Here is a 20,326-nt window from a genome sequence, read left to right as displayed (position 1 = left end):
TTTGTGTGCAAGAGGCCTTAAAGGGATGTTCCTACTACTCAAAAATAGAAGAGGTCAGAAGGGCTTAAAAAGATACTCCCCTCCACTGCTGTTCTGACGCTGCTGAGATCCTGTAGCTCTCTACTTCTGACATGCAGAAAAATGCCCCTTTAAGATCACCACAAAGCACCCTACAGCGATCTAATAGTCTAATGGGACTGGGGGGGGTCTTGGCGACCCTATGTTGCAATATAATGATCGTGTAAAAACCATCCATAAGTAATAAAAATACAAATCACAGTGCAAGTTCTCCCAAGACGAGGTTTGTTAGAATTTGTGTCTTTATGATGAATGCCCATTTTCTGAGTTTATTATCTATTCAGCTTATGGAAGGTACTCGGCTACACAACCCCTCAAGGCAATGTGAAGAAAGAATAATGCACAACTGTTACAACATTCCAAGAAACCTAATGTAAAACTACGGCCATTATAAAACCTACACAAAGGAGCCATTTGTTAGATGCAAAAAATGCAATGGAGTAATCAGGGCATGTGACATCCGACCCCAACTAGAACCATCTGCAACTCAAATGCCAAGGGAACTCCCCCCACCCCCTACAGTTTTACAAGTTTCTCAGAAACGAGTATTGCCACTGTAGCCCGGCCAGTGTATGAACAATTCCTTGTGGGAATAGAAAATAGGCAAGAAAATGTGTATCATACACGTCTGTGCACTTGAAAAATCATATTTCCTGAACAGTATAAAGCATGTTATAATATGACCACTAGAGGGTACTCTACCTGTGTAAACTAGTTATATGACCACTAGAGGGTATTCTACCTGTGTAAAGTAGTTATATGACCACTAGAGGGTACTCTACCTGTGTAAAGTAGTTATATTATGACCACTAGAGGGTACTCTACCTGTGTAAAGTAGTTATATTATGACCACTAGAGGGTACTCTACCTGTGTAAAGTAGTTATAATATGACCCCTAGAGGGTACTCTACCTGTGTAAAGTAGTTATAATATGACCACTAGAGGGTACTCTACCTGTGTAAAGTAGTTATATTATGACCACTAGAGGGTACTCTACCTGTGTAAAGTAGTTATAATATGACCACTAGACGGTACTCTACCTGTGTAAAGTAGTTATAATATGACCACTAGAGGGTACTCTACCTGTGTAAAGTAGTTATATGACCACTAGAGGGTACTCTACCTGTGTAAAGTAGTTATATTATGACCACTAGAGGGTACTCTACCTGTGTAAAGTAGTTATAATATGACCCCTAGAGGGTACTCTACCTGTGTAAAGTAGTTATATTATGACCACTAGAGGGTACTCTACCTGTGTAAAGTAGTTATATGACCACTAGAGGGTACTCTACCTGTGTAAAGTAGTTATAATATGACCACTAGAGGGTACTCTACCTGTGTAAAGTAGTTATAATATGACCACTAGAGGGTACTCTACCTGTGTAAAGTAGTTATAATATGACCACTAGAGGGTACTCTACCTCTGTAAAGTAGTTATAATATGACCACTAGAGGGTACTCTACCTCTGTAAAGTAGTTATAATATGACCACTAGAGGGTACTCTACCTGTGTAAAGTAGTTATAATATGACCACTAGAGGGTACTCTACCTGTGTAAAGTAGTTATAATATGACCACTAGAGGGTACTCTACCTGTGTAAAGTAGCTCAAACAGCCAACTGATGGTAAGCAGCCTGTAGACAGGAGTAAGGCATCATCCACACAATGCAGTTCTTATGCAGTTATTTTCATGTGTGTTGTATTGCTAGAACAATGACTCTAAAGCAGATATTAATAAGGATTTCTTCCCACAGAAAACACATAACAAAATAAGTTTACTAAAAAATGCCTTTCGGGTGGCTACAGAAAAGTGCAGAAGAGGAGCCGGGAAAGAGGGGGTCTTGTCCATAGTCTCAGGTAGGTATCTAGCAGTCTACAGACAGTTCTGGGGCTCAGCAGAGCAGTATGGAGTCATTATAGAGCTGCACTGTACCGCCGCGTCTCAGATTTCACAGGGGTATTTGTTTTTCGATGTTGTACAAAACCATCACACAATGGCACCAATAGAGAAATTGTGAGCCACTACGGCCTCATGCACACAACAGTATTTTGTTTCCGTGTCCGATCCGTTTTTTTTTTTGCGGACAGGATGCGGACCCATTCATTTCAGTGGGTCCGCAAAAAAAAATAGGACATGCACTATTTTTTTTTAGTTTGCGGACAAGGATAGGCATTATTACAATGGATCCGCAAAAAAAAAAAAAAAAACGGATGCCATATGGGATGTCATCCGTTTTTTTGCAGATCCGCAATTTGCAGACCGCAAAACACATACGGTCGTGTGCATGTAGCCTAATACTGTAAAATGTCTTGGTTACATGAGAAAAACAAGAATCTGAAATGCAGCAGCTGAATGTACTCGTGTCTCCCCAACAAAGCTCTGACCTACAAGAGCCAGGACTGGCGGAACACAAGAAACACGGATTTGAACAGAAATAGCGAGAATCCTCCCGATCTCCCCCCCCTCTCCTTTTTTGCTCCTCTGTCATTCTCCATACATTGCAGAGTGGACTTGGCTCTACAGGCTAAGGAAATATGACCTCAATGAGGATCCATTAATGTGGAGTTTGGAGACCGCGAGCACGCAAGCTGAAGCAGAGAGGACTATGAGAATAGACAAGGTGAGCCAACCTCCATGAGAAAACCGGAGCGATAAGTGTGTATGGACATTGTATGGAGCTTTAAACCTATCCCCTATCCAGCGGTCGGACGCCCACAGATCAGTTATCCCATATGCAGGGGTCGTCGGACCCCCTATCAAGCAGTCGGACCCCCACCAATTAGTTATCCCCTGTCCACAGGGTAAGGGATAAGTTGAAAAATTGACAACCCCTTTAAGGTCTCATGCACACAACCATTGTCTGGGTCCGCATCCGAGCCGCATTCACGTCAATAGGGGCCGTTGCTCTGTTCTGTGGCCCAGCAGAAATAAAAAATAGAACATGTCTTATTCTTGTCCGTTTTGCAGACAAAAATAGGCATTTCTATCATGGGCCGCCCGCTCACGAGCGGACACCCGAACGCAGGTGTGAAAGTAGCCTAAGGGACACTGTGGGAAACATTTATCAAGACTGTGTTCCCATACGCCCGGCTCTGGAATGAGATGCGCCTAATTTAATAAATTAGTCTCTTAATAAATTAGTCGCACCTCTGCCCCTCCATTCGCAAGCAACTCAAAGTCCAAAACAGCCAGGGGCGGAGGTAAACTTGACTCCAGTTTCTGGCACAAGTGAGGGCTCATTCACCTGACCACAAATTGCAGACCTGCTAAACACTGATACCGGCAGTGTACATTACACATTTTGCGGAAATGGACACGGGAAAAACATACGTTTGTGTACATGAGCCCTGACCCTTTTCTTGGTACAGAGAAGCTGAAAAAGTCGCAGATTATGGTGCCAATTTGGTGTGCACCATAATTTGCAACATTTTTACGCCATAGTTGCCTGGCTGACTAGAGAAACTACAGCAGACCCCGATGCAGCTCTGTTACCCGTTTGAGTTGTTTTGTTTTTTCATTAACTATTAAAATAGTGGCCCAACATGCGGACCACGACAGTGGCCCAACATGCGGACCACGACAGTGGCCCAACATGCGGACCACGACAGTGGCCCAACATGCGGACCACGACAGTGGCCCAACATGCGGACCACGACAGTGGCCCAACATGCGGACCACGACAGTGGCCCAACATGCGGACCACGACAGTGGCCCAACATGCGGACCACGACAGTGGCCCAACATGCGGACCACGACAGTGGCCCAACATGCGGAGCACGACAGTGGCCCAACATGCGGAGCACGACAGTGGCCCAACATGCGGAGCACGACAGTGGCCCAACATGCGGACCACGACAGTGGCCCAACATGCGGACCACGACAGTGGCCCAACATGCGGACCACGACAGTGGCCCAACATGCGGAGCACGACAGTGGCCCAACATGCGGAGCACGACAGTGGCCCAACATGCGGAGCACGACAGTGGCCCAACATGCGGAGCACGACAGTGGCCCAACATGCGGAGCACGACAGTGGCCCAACATGCGGAGCACGACAGTGGCCCAACATGCGGAGCACGACAGTGGCCCAACATGCGGAGCACGGCTCCATTCAGACAGGTGATAAATGGTGTTTGTGGGATAACTGTGGCTTTCCATAGCACCACAATGTGGGGGTTGGACTGAAAGCGACTTCATTACTCTGGGCAAACTCAGAACCACACTTGCTAAAATGGCAAATGAAATTGATTCACGCTAATCGCTTCATATTTAATCACCACAGATGCGGCAAATATTCCTATTCACTGACTGGCGTGTCTAAAGTCGCCTCAACTAACGAACATAGACAAAACGCCCAGCATGTGAAGTATAAGTGAACGGATTTGTAACCCATCACACACCAAGGCAATAAAGGGGTATATTTAACTGCCATGAAATGGTAAAAACCACTTTATTAGGCCTCATGCACACAAACGTATTTTATTTCTGTCCGTTCCGGGTTTTTTTTGCGACCGTATACGGAACCAGTCATTTCAATGGGTCCGCAAAAAAACGGAAGTTACTTCGTGTGCTTTCTGTTTTCGTATGTCCGTATTTCCCTTCCGCCAAAAAAATAGAACATGTCCTATTATTGTCCGCATTACGGACAAGGATAGGACTGTTCTATTAGGGGCCAGCTGCTCCGTTCCACAAAATACGGAATGCACATGGATGTCATCCGTATTTTTTGCGTATCCGTTCTTTTGCAGACCGCAAAATACATACGGTAGTCTGCATGAGGCCTTATACTCACCTTGCTGATCCCCCCACCGCTGCTGACTTGACTGTGCCTGCATCCCGCTGCCATCCACTACCTTTGTCTGTCTGTGAATGTTCCTCAGCCAACCACTGGAGGCAGCGATGGCCCGTTTCAGCCAGTGATTCTCAGCCATTTCCTGCTGCTATGTGACATCAGCAGGACGTGGAGCTCAGTGGGAACCCAGGTACCGCTAGAACTGCAGCAGTGGGGGAATCAGCTAGGTGAGTAAAACCTAGTCTATATTTTTTTTTTCCAACCATTTCATGGCCATTCAGGATTTTTTTCCCCACTGGAATACCCCTTTAACATCTCTTTATACAAAGCTGTGATGCACACGTTTTGACTGCCAGACTGCCAGCATCAGCCCCCATACCTAATTAGTACCAAGCCAAGAGCAGAATGTGCTGCTGATGGCACAAAAGCAGCGATTTCATAGAGCAGACATCTCATTTCTAATCCTATCGGAGCTGAATGTCTGGGCGTACATGAGTGGTGTCTGGCCGGGTGACTCACCCTGCCAGCTTTATTTAGCAGTCAGCAGAAGCGTGCAGATATGTGGCCCTGCCACACGGCTGCCATAATCCAAAACAGATCTGCTCCAATCAGAGAATACAATAAGGACCCTGTAATGTCCACCGAACACGGTAGTGCTCCGAGACAGGTTCTGTTAAAATGCAGGTACTGTGGCCCCAACACGAACACTAAACTGCACAACACAGTACCAAGTCACCCAGACAACCCCTTTCCATATGCACATGGACATCATTGAGTGGTGGTCTCTAGCTTGGAGCCTCTTTCGAAGGGCCAGTGCTGAGAGCCAATAACAACGCTGGAATGGAGACAAATAATCTCCTTTTCCCGGTAGCTGCAGGTAAATTATAAAGCCGGGTATGACCTCTCCCCCAGCAGTAACATCTGACCACCGGGTGCTTCTGAAGATGAACCAAACAGCAATCAGAAGATCTCCTAGCCAGCTTACAGAAGACCTCAAGCAGAAACACTACTACGTTAGGCCTCTTTCACACTACCGTATGGCTATTTCAGTGTTTTGCGGTCCGTTTTTCACGGATCCGTTGTGTTTCCGTTTCGTTTTTCTGTATGGCATATACAGTAATTACATATAAAAAATTGGGTTGGGCATAACATTTTCAATAGATGGTTCCGCAAAACCGGAACGGATACGTAAGACATACGGATGCATATGTGTTCAGTTTTTTTTGCGGACCCATTAACTTGAATGGAGCCACGGAACGTGATTTGTGGGCAATAATAGGACATGTTCTATCTTTCAACGGAACGGAAAAACGGAAAGCATACGGAGTACATTCCGTTTTTTTTTGCGGAACCATTGAAATTAATGGTTCCGTATACGGACCGTAAAAAACGGCCCGAAAAACTGAAGAAAAAACGGTAGTGTGTAAGAGGCCTTACTCTATATCGTACTCACTTCTCCAAAGTTCAGTCAGCTGTCCGCGTCTGATCAGACACGTACCAAATGTTAGAGATCACCCTGCATTTCACATTTGTCTGATCGACACTCAGTACCCCATGATGAGAAAGTGAAAACAGAATTTTGGAAATTTTTGCAAATTTATTAAAAAGGAAGAACTAAAATTTCTCATCAACATAAATCAGACCGTTTGCTACGACACGAAGCTTAGTTCTGGGGGCCTCCTATTTCTCTTCATCCATCTTTGAGAGGTTTCTGCACCTTGATTGGAGTCCACCTATGGTAAATTCAGTTGATTGGACAGGATTTGGAAAGACACCCCCATATCTTTATAAGGGCTCATGCACATGAATGTATTTTCTTTTCGTGTCCGTTCAGTTTTTTTTGCGGACTGTATACGGAACCATTCATTTCAATGGGTCCGCAAAAAACAAAACCTAAGTTACTCCGTATGTGCAATCCGTTTCCATATGTCCGTATCGCAAAAAAATAAAACATGTCCTATTATTGTCTGCAGTACGGACAAAGATAGGACTGTTGTATTAGGGGCCAGCTGTTTAGTAAAAATACGGAATGCACACGGACGTCATCCGTATTTTTTGAGGACCACAAAATATATACGATCGTGTGCATGAGGCCCAAGAGGGAACTCCTGCCGCGGTTTCCCAAGGTGCCACTACAGTGACGGTGCCAAAAATGGACATGTCCATTCATGGCACGGTCTGGAAAACGGCACGTGAAAAATCCTCAGCTGCAGTGGCGCTGCCTTCTATTGAAAACAAAAAGGCGGCTTCAGCTACATGCCATGTGGTTTCCGGCGCGGAATCCATACTGAAACCCGTGTCAAAATCTTCATGTATGAACATACCCTAAAGGCCTCCTGCACACGAACATATTCGTTCCGCAATTTGCGGTCCCCAATGCACGGGCAACCTCCGTGCGGCCGCTGGGACGGATCCAGACCCATTCAACTATCTTTTTGCAGGACGGAAGTACGGAACGGAATCCGTGGAATTCCAATCCGTGCTTCCGTTCCGCATCTCAGGATTTGCAGACCCATTAAGTCAAGGGGTCCGCATCAGTGATGCGTAATGCACACGGAACTGTGCCTATGTATTGCGGATCCGCATATGCGGTCCGCAATACAGCAACGGGACACCTACGTTCGTGAGCAGGAGGCCTAACTGTGAGGAGTTTGCCAAACCCCTTTCCCCTTATGAGCATGTATGGACAGTCCAGGCAGTTTCATCAGACAGGAGGTTCTGGTGTTTGTATAAGGGCTCATGCACCCCACCGTATGTTTGGTCTGCATTTTTTGCTGACCCACTCATTTCAATGGGGCCGCAAAAGAAGCGGACAGCACAACGTGTGCTGTCCGCATCCATATCTGTTCGCGGCCCCCTCAAAAAAGATACAACATGTTCTATTCTTGTGGCAGGCAGACATTCAGAATCCATGTGTTGATGCAAGGCAGCCGATACCGCTGCAGCGATGTCAAACTGGATGTTGACATCGATCGTGCCAGGCAGTAGAGCCTAGGCCTGCAGGAGAAGGAGCTGGCATCGGGAAGCAGGCAAGTCATCTTCCCTTTGCATGTCTGGCAGAATGGGGGGAGGGAAGCATTGCCAAAAACCCTGCATTCTTGCACAACCCCTTTAAGTGCACCAAAATGCAATCAATGCCAAAATCTAGGTGCACTCATAAATGTGGACCATTGTTCTTCGTAATTTTATAAAAATCCCCAATTCTAGACACATTCAGGACTACAAACAGACAAGCAGAGGATTATGGATCCCGACTGGTCGCAGCGCAATACACCACACGCCAACAAATAGTTAACAGTAAGACAAGAATTCAATAAAACATTGTGGCCGGCAGCTAAACGCACCACAGCTCAACCTCCGATTTTTGTATTAATAATTCAAGTTATTCCTCTCATCTTAATATTACACTGTGAAGAACAAAATATAGATTTTTATTCCTGAAACCACAGGATGTCCTTGGAAAAGAGCATAAACCAGCAGCACAGTCATCAAAAACGGCTCTCTCTAATTAAAATAATCCACTCCATCCACCGAGGCGGCGCGCAGAGGCCATTAAACGCATCAGAACTCTGAGAATAAGACCGTAGCAAGAACCGGCACTGACAATAGTTATATCACCTGTACCATACTACACAGGTACGGACCCATGACCTGTTGTGGGGACTTGAGAAATACTAGTATACAGGAGCCTGCACAACCATGTAGTAAGCTATACATCAGTGGAGGAGATTCGCCTCAAAAACAGAAGGACAACATGACCCAACACTAGGGCTACACGACAATAAGTCACGCAACAAAAAAGGTGCAGCGACACGTGTCGCGCTACTTTTTTTTGTAACATGACCATCGCAAAAAAGTCCAACAGTCGCAGCATGCCGCATTGCGACATCATTGACTATCGTTACAGAAAATGTTGTGCGACCTGACGTCAGGTAGCCATACCCCATATGTCACTGGGTCCACCACAGCTCGAGATTAACTCCCTCTTGCTCTGTGTACTGGTGCTAGGCTGTGTGGTGCGGATTAGCCCCACTATGCATGTTTGGCTGTGTCCCCCACCTCTCGCCTGGGCAATCGGTCTCTTCAGATCTGCCAAGTCACTCTGCAGGCTAGAGCATGCACTAGAGCTATAATCCACTTGTCTGTCTCTGTACCTAGTCTGTCTGTCTTAGGGCCCTTGCACACGACCGTATGCCCTCCGAGACGTAAGGTCCGTGAGCGGGCCATATGTTCTGGAGCGGCATTGATCGTGCGCACGGGAGCACACAGCATCATAAATTACAATGATGCGGTGCACGTCCGGCCGCCCACGGGACTATTGTCCTGCATTCATAAGATCATATGAGTGCTGTATAATAGTCCCACGGGAGGCCAGACTTGCACAGCATCATTATAATCTATGATGCTGTGTGCTCCCGTGCGCATGATCAATGCTGCTCCATATATCTCAGGGGGCATACGGTCGTGTGCAAGGGCCCTTAACCTGTGCCTGTGTTCGTCTGCCTGTTGCCTGTATTCTGACCTAGTTCCATCTGCCCTGGCCCTGGGTCTGTTCCTCTGACTGACCTTCAGCCTGGTTCTGTGTGCTGTGCCCGTTCCTCTGTGGGTCAGCTGCCAACTACTGTACACCAGAGGTACAGCACTGGTGGCTCCCCTGCAGAGAAGACCACATCCCTGTGTAGGGCCCACAGGACTAGCCCAAAGTCAAACCGGCCAGTTGGCACAGGTTCACAACTATTGTCTTTAACAACATATTTGATTGTTGCTTTCCCTACCCGAACATTTTTGCGGGTAAAAATACCATGCAGTTTGGACCATTTACGTTTTTTGCTGCTTTTCTTTTTTAACCATATATTTAAAACAGATGTTTTTCTTTAAGTGCTTTTCAACTGCCACAGAAATTTCTATGGGAAAAAATGGCTGGGAAAAAAAACATACCTACAGCAGGCTGCATTTTGACAACAAAAAAAAAAAAAGCATAAAGAAATGCAATAATAAAAAAAATAAAAAATAAACGCTTTGGGGGAGATTTATCAAGAATGATATTTCTTACGCCAGTCGATCGAGAGAGCGGTGACGCGAGATGCACGTCATAATTCTAGCACAACTCGGCTGATCCATGCACCAGCATGAAAGCTATGCCAGCTAGGAGCTTACGTAGGTTCAAGCGTGACTTGTGCCAGGAAACTGGCATAACAGTAAAAGTGTTGAAATGATTAGGCCCCAAGAGGTGAGCGTGGCAAAAAGGGGCAAAGTTGTGCATAAATTTGTGACATTATAACAGATGCACTGGATTGCACCTACAAATTTTCCGGTCTCTTCTGGAAAGGCTCGAGGTTTTTTTTTCTTTTTGCTTCATGTCCTCTTCGGGAAAAGCCAAGCAATTGTAACATTGGAAAGGAGTCATTTAAACACTCCCTGCAAACCATCTGCTGTAAGGCGTAATACATTGCAGCTTAGGAGCCTGGGTGCTTGTGCCAGCACTTTATCTTGGGCACAGGGTGATACTTTGCCAACAACCTACTTCACAATGGATTTCTACATTAAAAGTAAAGCAGCATCTTGGAGTCTCAGAGATTTAGGAGTAATTCTCAAAACTTTACTAGAAGAACCGCTCCTTCAAGAAGAGGGAGTGATCCTGTGGGAATATCAAACACCCGACCACTCCTATCAGAAGAATACAGATGTCATTTAAAGAGATCATCCCTCTTTAGTCACACATCTGGAGCACAGGCCTCCCTTTCTGTGGGTTGGCAGCAGCTCCTCAAGTCCTTACATCTCCCAGGATGCCTTGCCATTAGCTCTCATTAAACACTTTATCCCCCAAATATAGCCCCAGAGATACATATGTAAGAAGCCAGGTACAGTGGAGCTTGAAAGTTTGTGAGCCCTCACGGACGGATGTCTTGACATTTGCCTTTAGAATTTGCTTATTTAATTCAGAATTCATTTGTACCATCAATGAAGGCAAGATGTTCTGGCCTACAGGCAGAAAAAAGGGCCTAAGGCCCCTTTCACACGGGCGAGTTTTCCGCGCGGGTGCAATGCGGGAGGTGAACGCATTGCACCCGCACTGAATCCGGACCCATTCATTTCTATGGGGCTGTTCAGATGAGCAGTGATTTTCACGCATCACTTATGCGTTGCGTGAAAATCGCAGCATGTTCTATATTCTGCGTTTTTCACGCAACGCAGGCCCCATAGAAGTGAATGGGGTTGCGTGAAAATCGCAAGCATCCGCAAGCAAGTGCGGATGCGGTGCGATGTTCACGCACGGTTGCTAGGAGACGATCGGGATGGAGCCCCGATCATTATTATTTTCCCTTATAACATGGTTATAAGGGAAAATAATAGCATTCTGAATACAGAATGCATAGTAAAACAGCACTGGAGGGGTTAAAAAAAAATAAAAAATCATTTAACTCACCTTAATCCATTTGCTTGCGTAGCCGGCATCGCCGTTTGTCTCTTTTACTGTATAGGACCTGTGGTGAGCATTAACTATAGTTCAAGGACCTGGGATGACGTCACTCCGGTCATCACATGGTACGTCAGATGATCTTTTACCATGGTGATTCACCATGGTAAAAGATCATGTGACGTACCATGTGATGACCGGAGTGACGTCATCCCAGGTCCTTGAACTATAGTTAATGCTCACCACAGGTCTTTCAACAAAGGAGACACAAGGAGATGCCGGGCTACGCGAGCAAGTGGATTAAGGTGAGTTAAATTATTTTTTTATTTTTTTTTAACCCCTCCAGTGCTATTTTACTTTGCATTCTGTATTCAGAATGCTATTATTTTCCCTTATAACCATGTTATAAGGGAAAATAATACTATTTACAGAACACCGATCCCAAGCCCGAACTTCTGTGAAGAAGTTCGGGTTTGGGTACCAAACACGCACGATTTTTCTCACGCGAGTGCAAAACGCATTACAATGTTTTGCACTCGCGCGGAAAAATCGCGGGTGTTCCCGCAACGCACCTGCACATTTTTCCGCAACGCCCGTGTGAAACCAGCCTAAACCATGATAACACCACCACGTATCACAGGTGGGATGACGTTTTTATGCTGGAATGCAGTGTTTAACCCTAAAGTTCTGTTTTAGGGTACATTCACACAACCGGATGCGTTTTTTTTGGTCAGCAAATTGCAGATTCACAAAACACCGATACCGGCCGTGTGCATTCTGCAAAACAGAACAGCCGGCCCCTAATAGTACAGTCCTATCCTTCATCATAATGCGGTCAATAATAGGACATGTTCTATTTTTTGGCGGAACGGTCATAGGGACACAGAATGCACACAGAGATTCATTTCTGGGTTTTTTTGCAGCCCGATTGAAGTGAATAGTTCAGCATGTGCGCCACACAAAAAACAAAAACAGAACGGACAGAGGGAAAAAATACATTTGTGTGCATGAGCCCTTAGTCTCATCTGTCCACAAAAAACATTGTTCCAATTAGGGCTGCAGCTATCGACTATTTTTGTAATCAAGTATTCTATTGATTAATCGAGTACGCTAAAAAAAAACTAATTAAAAATTACATTTATTAACTGTAATCCATAACTTTAAATCAGCGCTCATCTCTTTACTAGGGTATCTTACTCTTAGCTCCGGTAACAGGCAGTGCGGGCGGCGCTCACTCACTGACGTCACGCGCCTGCGCCGCCTAGTGGGAGGAGCAGGCACGTGACGTCAGTGAGTGAGTGCCGCCCGCACTGCTCGTTACCGGAGCTGAGAGTAAGATACCCTAGTAAAGAGATGAGCGCTGATTTAAAGTTAAAGTTATGGATTACAGTTAATAAATGTATACTCCTCTGAGCGGCGGAGCCTGTATATTCTAACCCCCAGGCAAGCGTCCCCGTCACCATGGGAACGCCTGGGGGTTAGAATATACCATTGGATCTGAGTATACCCAGCGTATAAGATGACCCCCGACTTTTGAAAAGAATTTCTAGTGTCAGAAAGTCGTCTTATACGCCGGAAAATACGGTATGTCATCACTTGTAATATATCACGACTGAGGTGGTCTGACTATTGGAGTCCCCACTGCACCTTACAATGAAGGGCATAGCGCTAGTTAAGGGTACTTTCACACTAGCGTTGTTCGGATCTGGCAGGCAGTTCTGGCAAACCGAACTATGTGATATTACGGATGAGACGGATCCAGTATAACGGATCCAGTATTGAATTTTTTTTAAAAGATCAAAAGCAAAAATAGCTCCTCCTATGTCCCGTCACATGCGCAGACCGGAAAACTGGATCCGGTACGGATGCGGTAGTGTTCCGGGATTTTAGCCGGAAAAAATACAGCAGCAAGCTGCCGTATTTTGTCTGGTCAAGTACCATACAATCGACTACGGCTGCAGTAAACAATTATTTTAGAAATAGAGTATTCTATAGATTATTTTTTACGATTAATCGAGTTCTCTAATAAGAAAAAATGAATTAATAGACTGTTTTCCTTTATAAAAACTCATCACACCCCCTGCCATCAGTCCCCAACAACCTGCGTTCCCCCCTGTGCCATCAGCCCAAGTGCATCAGTTCCCCCCAGTGCCTTCAGCTCCGTTCCCCCCAGTGCCTTCAGCTCTCCCCCACCCCAGTGGCATTAGCTCCACTCCCCCTTGTGCCATAGTCTCTGCCACTGGCACTATTAATGAGGGCACTGTCTTGTACTATTGATGAGGGCACTGTGGCTGGCACTATTGATGGTGATTCTCTGGTTGGAGCCATTCATGGAAGTGCTCTGGTTGGCACTATACAGAAGGGTGCTCTAGCTGCCATCATATATGGTGAGACAAACTGGTACTAGTCATAGAAGCACTCAAACCCTTTTTTTATTGCGGCCACCCTGGCTGGCACTATTTATGGGCACCTTTACTTCCTTTCTTGTATTATACTGGGATCACAAGGATATGCTCCCTTCAAGCTGAAGCTGCAGCTACCACACAGAGCTTCTGTCCATGCAGCCTGCCCTCCTGACACCCGGAGTGCACAGGGTCATTGGTTGCTATGATGCTGTGCACTCCAGGCGCCCGGTCTCAGTCGCGCCCCCACCCCATCGCTGTCACCAACTTACCTTTCCAGCAGGGGCGCCGCCAACGCTCCCTCGTTCCGCGCTGCTCTGGGCCTGATGTCATACAGCGCGTCAGGTCACTGCGTGTGTAAGTCAAGTGGTCAGTGCAGTACGGGACCATGGACATGCTGTGGAGTGTCCGGAGGTCCCCTGCTGGAAAGGTGAGTATTCCGAGCGCAGTGGGAGGCCAGGGAGCGGGAGTAATAGCAAGTGCTTCACTCCCGCTCCGTGGATACGTGACACAAACGAATCCTCGATGCAAAAAATGTGCATTGAGGATTTTTATGTGTCGAATTACTCGATTTAATCGAGTACTCGTTGCAGCCCTACAAGGGACGGAACGGAAGACATCCTGATGCATACTGATCGGATTGCTTTCCATTCAGAATGCATTGGGACAAAACTGATGCGTTTTTTTTCCCAGTATTGAGACCCTTTACCGGGTTTCAATACCGGAAAAGAATAACGCTAGTCTAGTGTGAAAGTACCCTAAAATGGATCCCTGGTGATTTCAACTGATCAGCGCTTAGTAATACCCTGTGGAAGGAAGATGTTTCACACAGTACTTGTGTGTACCTGTTCCTAGCGGCCGACGCTCCATCTGCTCTGCATTCGCACACGATGCGAGCTCTTCTGCCCAGGTCCTGAATGGATGTAGCAGATTCCTGTTCAGTTGCATTCACTATATTGCAGCTAAAGAAGCAGCCACATCTGGTTGGGGCCTGGGCGGAAAAGCCTGCATCGTGTGCGAATGCAGAGCAAGGGACAGGTAAGTACCATGTACAGGTCATTACCAAGCGCCGATTACACTAAATGCCCGGAGAACCCCTTTAAAGGGTCACCAACTATTCAGAAAACCTTTGACTTGTCACAGAGACATGTCAAAACGTTAGATTGGTGGAGGTCTGAGCGCTGAGAGGGGCCCGTCTCACGCCGCGAGGAGAGAGATCCCGCTATGCGCACAGATTGATGGGCTTCTCAGCACTCAGACACCCACCGATCTACACTTTGGATAGGTCTCTGTGACAGTTAGTGAGCCTAAGGCCTATTGCACACGACCGTATGGCTTTTTCAGTGTTTTGCGATCCGTTTTTCACGGATCCGTTGTTCCGTTTTTTGTTTCCGTTGTGTTTCCGTTTCTGTTCCGTTTTTCCGTTCCGTTTTTCCGTATGGCATATACAGTATACAGTAATTACATAGATAAAATTGGGCTGGGCATAACATTTTCAATAGATGGTTCAGCAAAAAACGCAACGGAAACGGAAGACATACGGATGCATTTCCGTATGTGTTCCGTTTTTTTGCGGACCCATTGACTTGAATGGAGCCACGGACTGTGATTTGCGGGCAATAATAGGACATGTTCTATGTTAAAACGGAACGGAAAAACGGAAATACGGAAACGGAATGCATACGGAGTACATTCCGTTTTTTTTTGCGGAACCATTGAAATGAATGGTTCCGTATACGGACCGTATACGGAACACAAAAAACGTCCAGTAAACGGGAAAAAAAAACGTCCGTGTGCAGGAGGCCTAAGTGCTTTGGCTCCTTCACACAGCTATGCTCCCAAGGGCAAATATGCCAATTCATGTGAATGCCAGGCCTTGTGACAGCCCTTCTTGGCAACTCATCAGAGGAACAATTTTGGAAATGACACATCTGAGGGCAGCGTGAAATAGGGAGAGAGCCCCTGATTCCAGTAGTGTGTCTGTTATTAGTAAAGATGGCTGCGATTTGGAGAACTCCCAGTTGAATTGTGGCAGTGCGATGGAAGGAGAGTCCGGTGTACTCATGAGCTGGCGGTTATCCCATCCTATCGTATGTAACTTTATACCGCACACGTTGTCACTTCTTAAAGATGACCTTTCATCGCTCCAAACATTGTAAGATAACTATCAGGCTGTGTAGAGCGGCGCCCCGGGATCTCACTGCACTTACTATTATTCCGGGGCGCCGCTCCGTTCTCCCGCTATGTCCCCCGGTATTTTCGCTGACTTGGTAACACTGGGAGGAGTCTGCTCTGTTTCTCCCTGGGCGTTCCTTCTCCCAGGCTGTAGCGCTGTCCAATTGCAGCGCAGAGCTCACAGCCTGGGAGAAGGAACGCCCATGGAGAAACAGAGCAGACTCCTCCCAGTGTTACCAAGTCAGCGAAAATACCGGGGGACATAGCGGGAGAACGGAGCGGCGCCCCGGAATAATAGTAAGTGCAGTGAGATCCCGGGGCGCCGCTCTACACAGCCTGATAGTTATCTTACAATGTTTGGACCGATGAAAGGTCTCTCACTCTTTGCCGAGCTGAAAAACAAACGGTTGAGCCAGGCCCAGTGGATTATTTATTCATCTGACTGAGTCCAGGCACAATCACATCGGTAAATTCTCCCCCTTCTCCCCTGCCCATGACATCTGTCTGATCCCACACACTTTGCTGGCACTGTATAAGGCCTCGTTCACATTTCCATGTCAGTATTACATATGTGAAAAACACATCCTTATTTTATCCGTGAAGATGTCCACGAAGGATACGTGGAAGGTCCGCGTGTCCGTTTTTACCCTCCGTGTGTCATCTATAATCCTCGGACGTTGCTCAGCTGAAAATTTCTAGAGCATTTCCAATCTGTCTTCCGTGAAAAACGGACGCGTCACGGATGCCATCTGTGTTGTGTCCGTGATTTTCAGACCCATAGACTTCAATGGGCGTGTTTGATCCGCCTCATGAACCAAAGTAGCGCAGGTCTCCGTGATTTTTTTTACCGACACATGGTGTGAACAGACACATTTAAATCAATGGGTACATGTGCTGTCAGTGGAAAACCTAAGTGTGGACGAGGCCTTACTATGCGGTTTACCCACACGGAAAAAAATGCGCAGACAAAACCTGACCAAGACCATGGTTTAATATTTTTGGGGGGCTGTCAGACAGCCCCAAGTTATCCACTAGTAGGGATAACAAGGTCTGGCCATACACATAGACCCCCATTTACTAATCCTATAGACCGATTTGTCACCGGGGCCCAGGCTGCAGGGATAGACACCTTTGTCTGACTCCATACTGACTATTGGTTGTTTTAGGCCTGTATTACACTGGGCGATGATCTGCCTGTGTAAAAGTGCCGCCGAGCTTGTTCATCGGGCAACAGCATCTTTTATGCAGGCTAAAAAAATCGTTTGTTGGCAGCAGATCATGCATGGGGACGAGCCATGGCATTAGTGCCAACTCCTCCCTATACTGTGGAGGAGATCGCTGCATGTAAATGCCGCAGTCTCCTTCACGGACCAGGACAATTGTAATGCTCATCTGCTAGTGTCATACAGCGATTACTTTGAGGCAGGATTGTGCACAAATGGTACATTTTAGGCCTGTTTCAGGCATGTCAGAAAAGAGTGCAGAAACCCTAGATGCGCCAAAGTGCACGACTTTGTAAAGAGATTTTAGGCGCAGATGCATTAGTAGAGCTGTATTCATCCAAAAGCTACATTCCCTCACTCGTCTGTCAACTTGGCATAAGTAGCCGACCAACTCCTAATGTGGATTGCTGGCTTCACATTTCATTTCTCCAGAGGTAAGTGACGCCAACCACCCTCCCCACCTTAAAGGGGTTGTCTAACTTCAGCAAGTTGCATTTATCATGTATCAAAGTTAATACACGGCACTTACTAATGTATTCTGATTGTCCATATTGCTTCCCTTGCTGGTTTGGTTCATTTTTCTATCACATTATACACTGCTCCTATGTTACGACCACCCTGTAATCCATCAGCCGTGGTGGACGTGCTTGCACTCTGTAGGAAAAGGTGCCGTCCTCTCTAGTTGGCTGGGAGGCGCAGCAGCTTCCGCCCTGACCACCTTGAATCTGCTCTGCATCGGTGGCCCTAACCCCTGGAAACGAGCAGGGTATAATGTGATGGAAAAATGGAGGCAATATGGACAATCACAATACATTAGTAAGTGCCTTGTAGTAACCTTCTCTACATGATAAATGCCATTGGCTGAAGTGAGACAACCCCTTTAAAGGCTATGTCCAACTTCACCGATGTGCGTCCCCATGGTAACAGACATAGTAGAATATAGACTATATAGAGGGTCATTTACTTATGACTTTTTTTTGTCGTAAGTCTATATTTTGACTGGCTGTGTGACAATACTTAGTCACACGGCCAGTTTTACGCCATATTCGGATGGCTAATAACAGTTATGAAACAAACCCTTTAAGGCGTTATGCACAAAGCTATGTCTGCAAACAACGCAAAACACGGGAATCTTCGACGTGCACTCCGCATTTTGCTCACACCCATCAACAGAAAGCATTACTCTTATCTGCAATACGGACCAGAATAGGACAAGTGTGCACGAGGCCGTACAGAAATACGCAGGTTTAGCTGATCGGACTGTGCACCCGAAACAACCGTCCCAATAAAGGGTTTGCCCAACGGATATCTAGGGCCACCATAAAACTGGCCATGGTAGCAGATCTATCTTATCGCCTCTAAGGCTAGGGCTACATGGCGATCTTGGGCAGCCATAGAAATGAACGTACATGGGCATTCTGCACGCTGGACGTGCCCGGCAGTGAGAGACTACATGCCTGACACATGTCAGCAGGCACAGCTATAAGGGGGGTCTCCACAGCAGCTGGCCGGGGTCACCACAACATATGGTGGAGCAATCTGGGCTGAATCAGAGACATTCCAGATATTCCGAAGCTCCTTGTAAGGACACTTACTGACACTTTCCTTTCTCTGAACCATGGGGACACTTTACATGACGGGCAGCTTCAGTTATGGGCCCATGCCAGGCTGCGCTGGGTGTGGTGTTTGCCTTCTACTTGAATGTATGAAACCACAATGTGAGTGCGGATCCACAAGTATGTGAGCTGGAGAGGGAATGCCACATAACTGATGCCCTGGGGGGAGATGCACAGCTGGCACACTATGGGCACCAGGGTCTGACGCCCTTTGTATTCCATAGGATCTTCACCAAAGGGAAGGGCGGATTGTGCCCCCATGCAGGGGCTGCTCTCAGGGAGGGTGGGGCCCTGACGAATGCCATCTGTGCCCTACCTACAGCAGCACAGAGGAAGCCAGCAGAGGCAGATGCTGCTCCAAGTTCCCCCTGTGCCACTGGCCAGATGCCATCACACCATACAATGTCCACATGTACAGAGCAGTCACATGAGCCCGCAGGCGACAGAAAGTGACTTGCGAGCCCGCTATCCGCTGCCAGCAGGTGAGTGGCACAGAGCGACCCCCGGAGTCCTTTACCTGTTCGTCATCCCCACGACGCCCAACATGAGGGCCCCTGGCTCGGTCCGGTGAAGAACGATGGGGTACGGAGAGCGCCTCGGAGAGCGGAATGGGCAGAGTCCCGGGAGCGCGCACTCCCCCCTCCCACTGCAGGCTGCTCCACGCCCGCTCTGACTCACCTCCGCCCACCCTGGGCTGCCAATCACCCGCGGAGGAGGGGTTGCCATGGGGACGGCAGGAGGCAGGCTGCAGGCCACGCCCACTGGTTTACTCCACAGGTTATTAGAACAGCAGCCCCCTTACTATATCCGGATCTGGCGGTGGCCACGCCCACTAACCTTGCTTGATGGTTCCCAGCCGCGAGCGGTGATGTCATTTGAGGCATTTCCGCGGCATTAGCTCATCGGACTCCTCACACACTGTCTGCTGTAGTGTGCATGCCTGCTGCCTCTCATGTCTGCGCTGTAGTTTTAAAAAACGAATTTTTCCTATCATTTTTAACATACAGTGCGGCCAGAAATGATGCAAATGCCCAAAAGTGTGAACAGGTATAATTAAATGAGCTCTTATGGAGAACCAGACATCCACAAAGCCATGAATACTACAATGAGACCCCTTGCAGACGAGCGAGTATTCCGTGAGGCGAACGCATTGCACCCGCATGGAATCCGGACCCATTCTTTTCAATGGGGCGGTGTACATGAGCGTTGGTTTTCATGCATCACTTGTGCGTTGCGTGAAAATCGTAGCATGTTCTATATTTAGCGTTTTTCACACATTGCTGGGCCCATAGAAATAAATGGGGCTGCGTGAAAATCGCATCCGCAAGCAAGTGCAGATGTGATGCGTTTTTCACGGATGGTTGCTAAGTTTTTTGTTTGTATACCTTCAGTTTTTTATCACGCGTGTGCAAAATGCATTGCACCCGCACAATAAAAACTGAACGCGATAGCAAACAAAACGGAATGACCTTGCTTGCGAAATCACGCATTTTTGACTGAAGCATCTGGATCTAATCCGCTCATGCTCGTCTGCAAGGGGCCTAAATCCCCTCCACCTATTTCACAGCTGCCCCCTGAACTGTGCAGGACCCCACTTTGCCCTGTTAGGTCATAAATGGGG

The 20,326-nt window shown here is 47.1% G+C and overlaps 1 protein-coding gene across 1 annotated transcript in view; it reads right to left on the bottom strand.

Moving 5' to 3' along the window:
• Nucleotides 1–19,373, bottom strand: part of LIMS1 (LIM zinc finger domain containing 1) — a 78,602-nt gene extending 59,229 nt beyond the window's left edge. The window contains exon 1 of the mRNA XM_040425064.1: nt 19,223–19,373. Coding sequence (XP_040280998.1) covers nt 19,223–19,251 — 29 coding nt within the window. The 5' untranslated portion in view covers nt 19,252–19,373. The remainder of the gene's footprint in view (nt 1–19,222) is intronic.
• Nucleotides 19,374–20,326: the final 953 nt, after the last annotated feature.

This window comes from Bufo bufo, chromosome 3, assembly GCF_905171765.1.
Source record: "Bufo bufo chromosome 3, aBufBuf1.1, whole genome shotgun sequence".
Taxonomy (NCBI): domain Eukaryota; kingdom Metazoa; phylum Chordata; class Amphibia; order Anura; family Bufonidae; genus Bufo; species Bufo bufo.
This window is presented reverse-complemented; position numbering and strand designations above follow the sequence as displayed.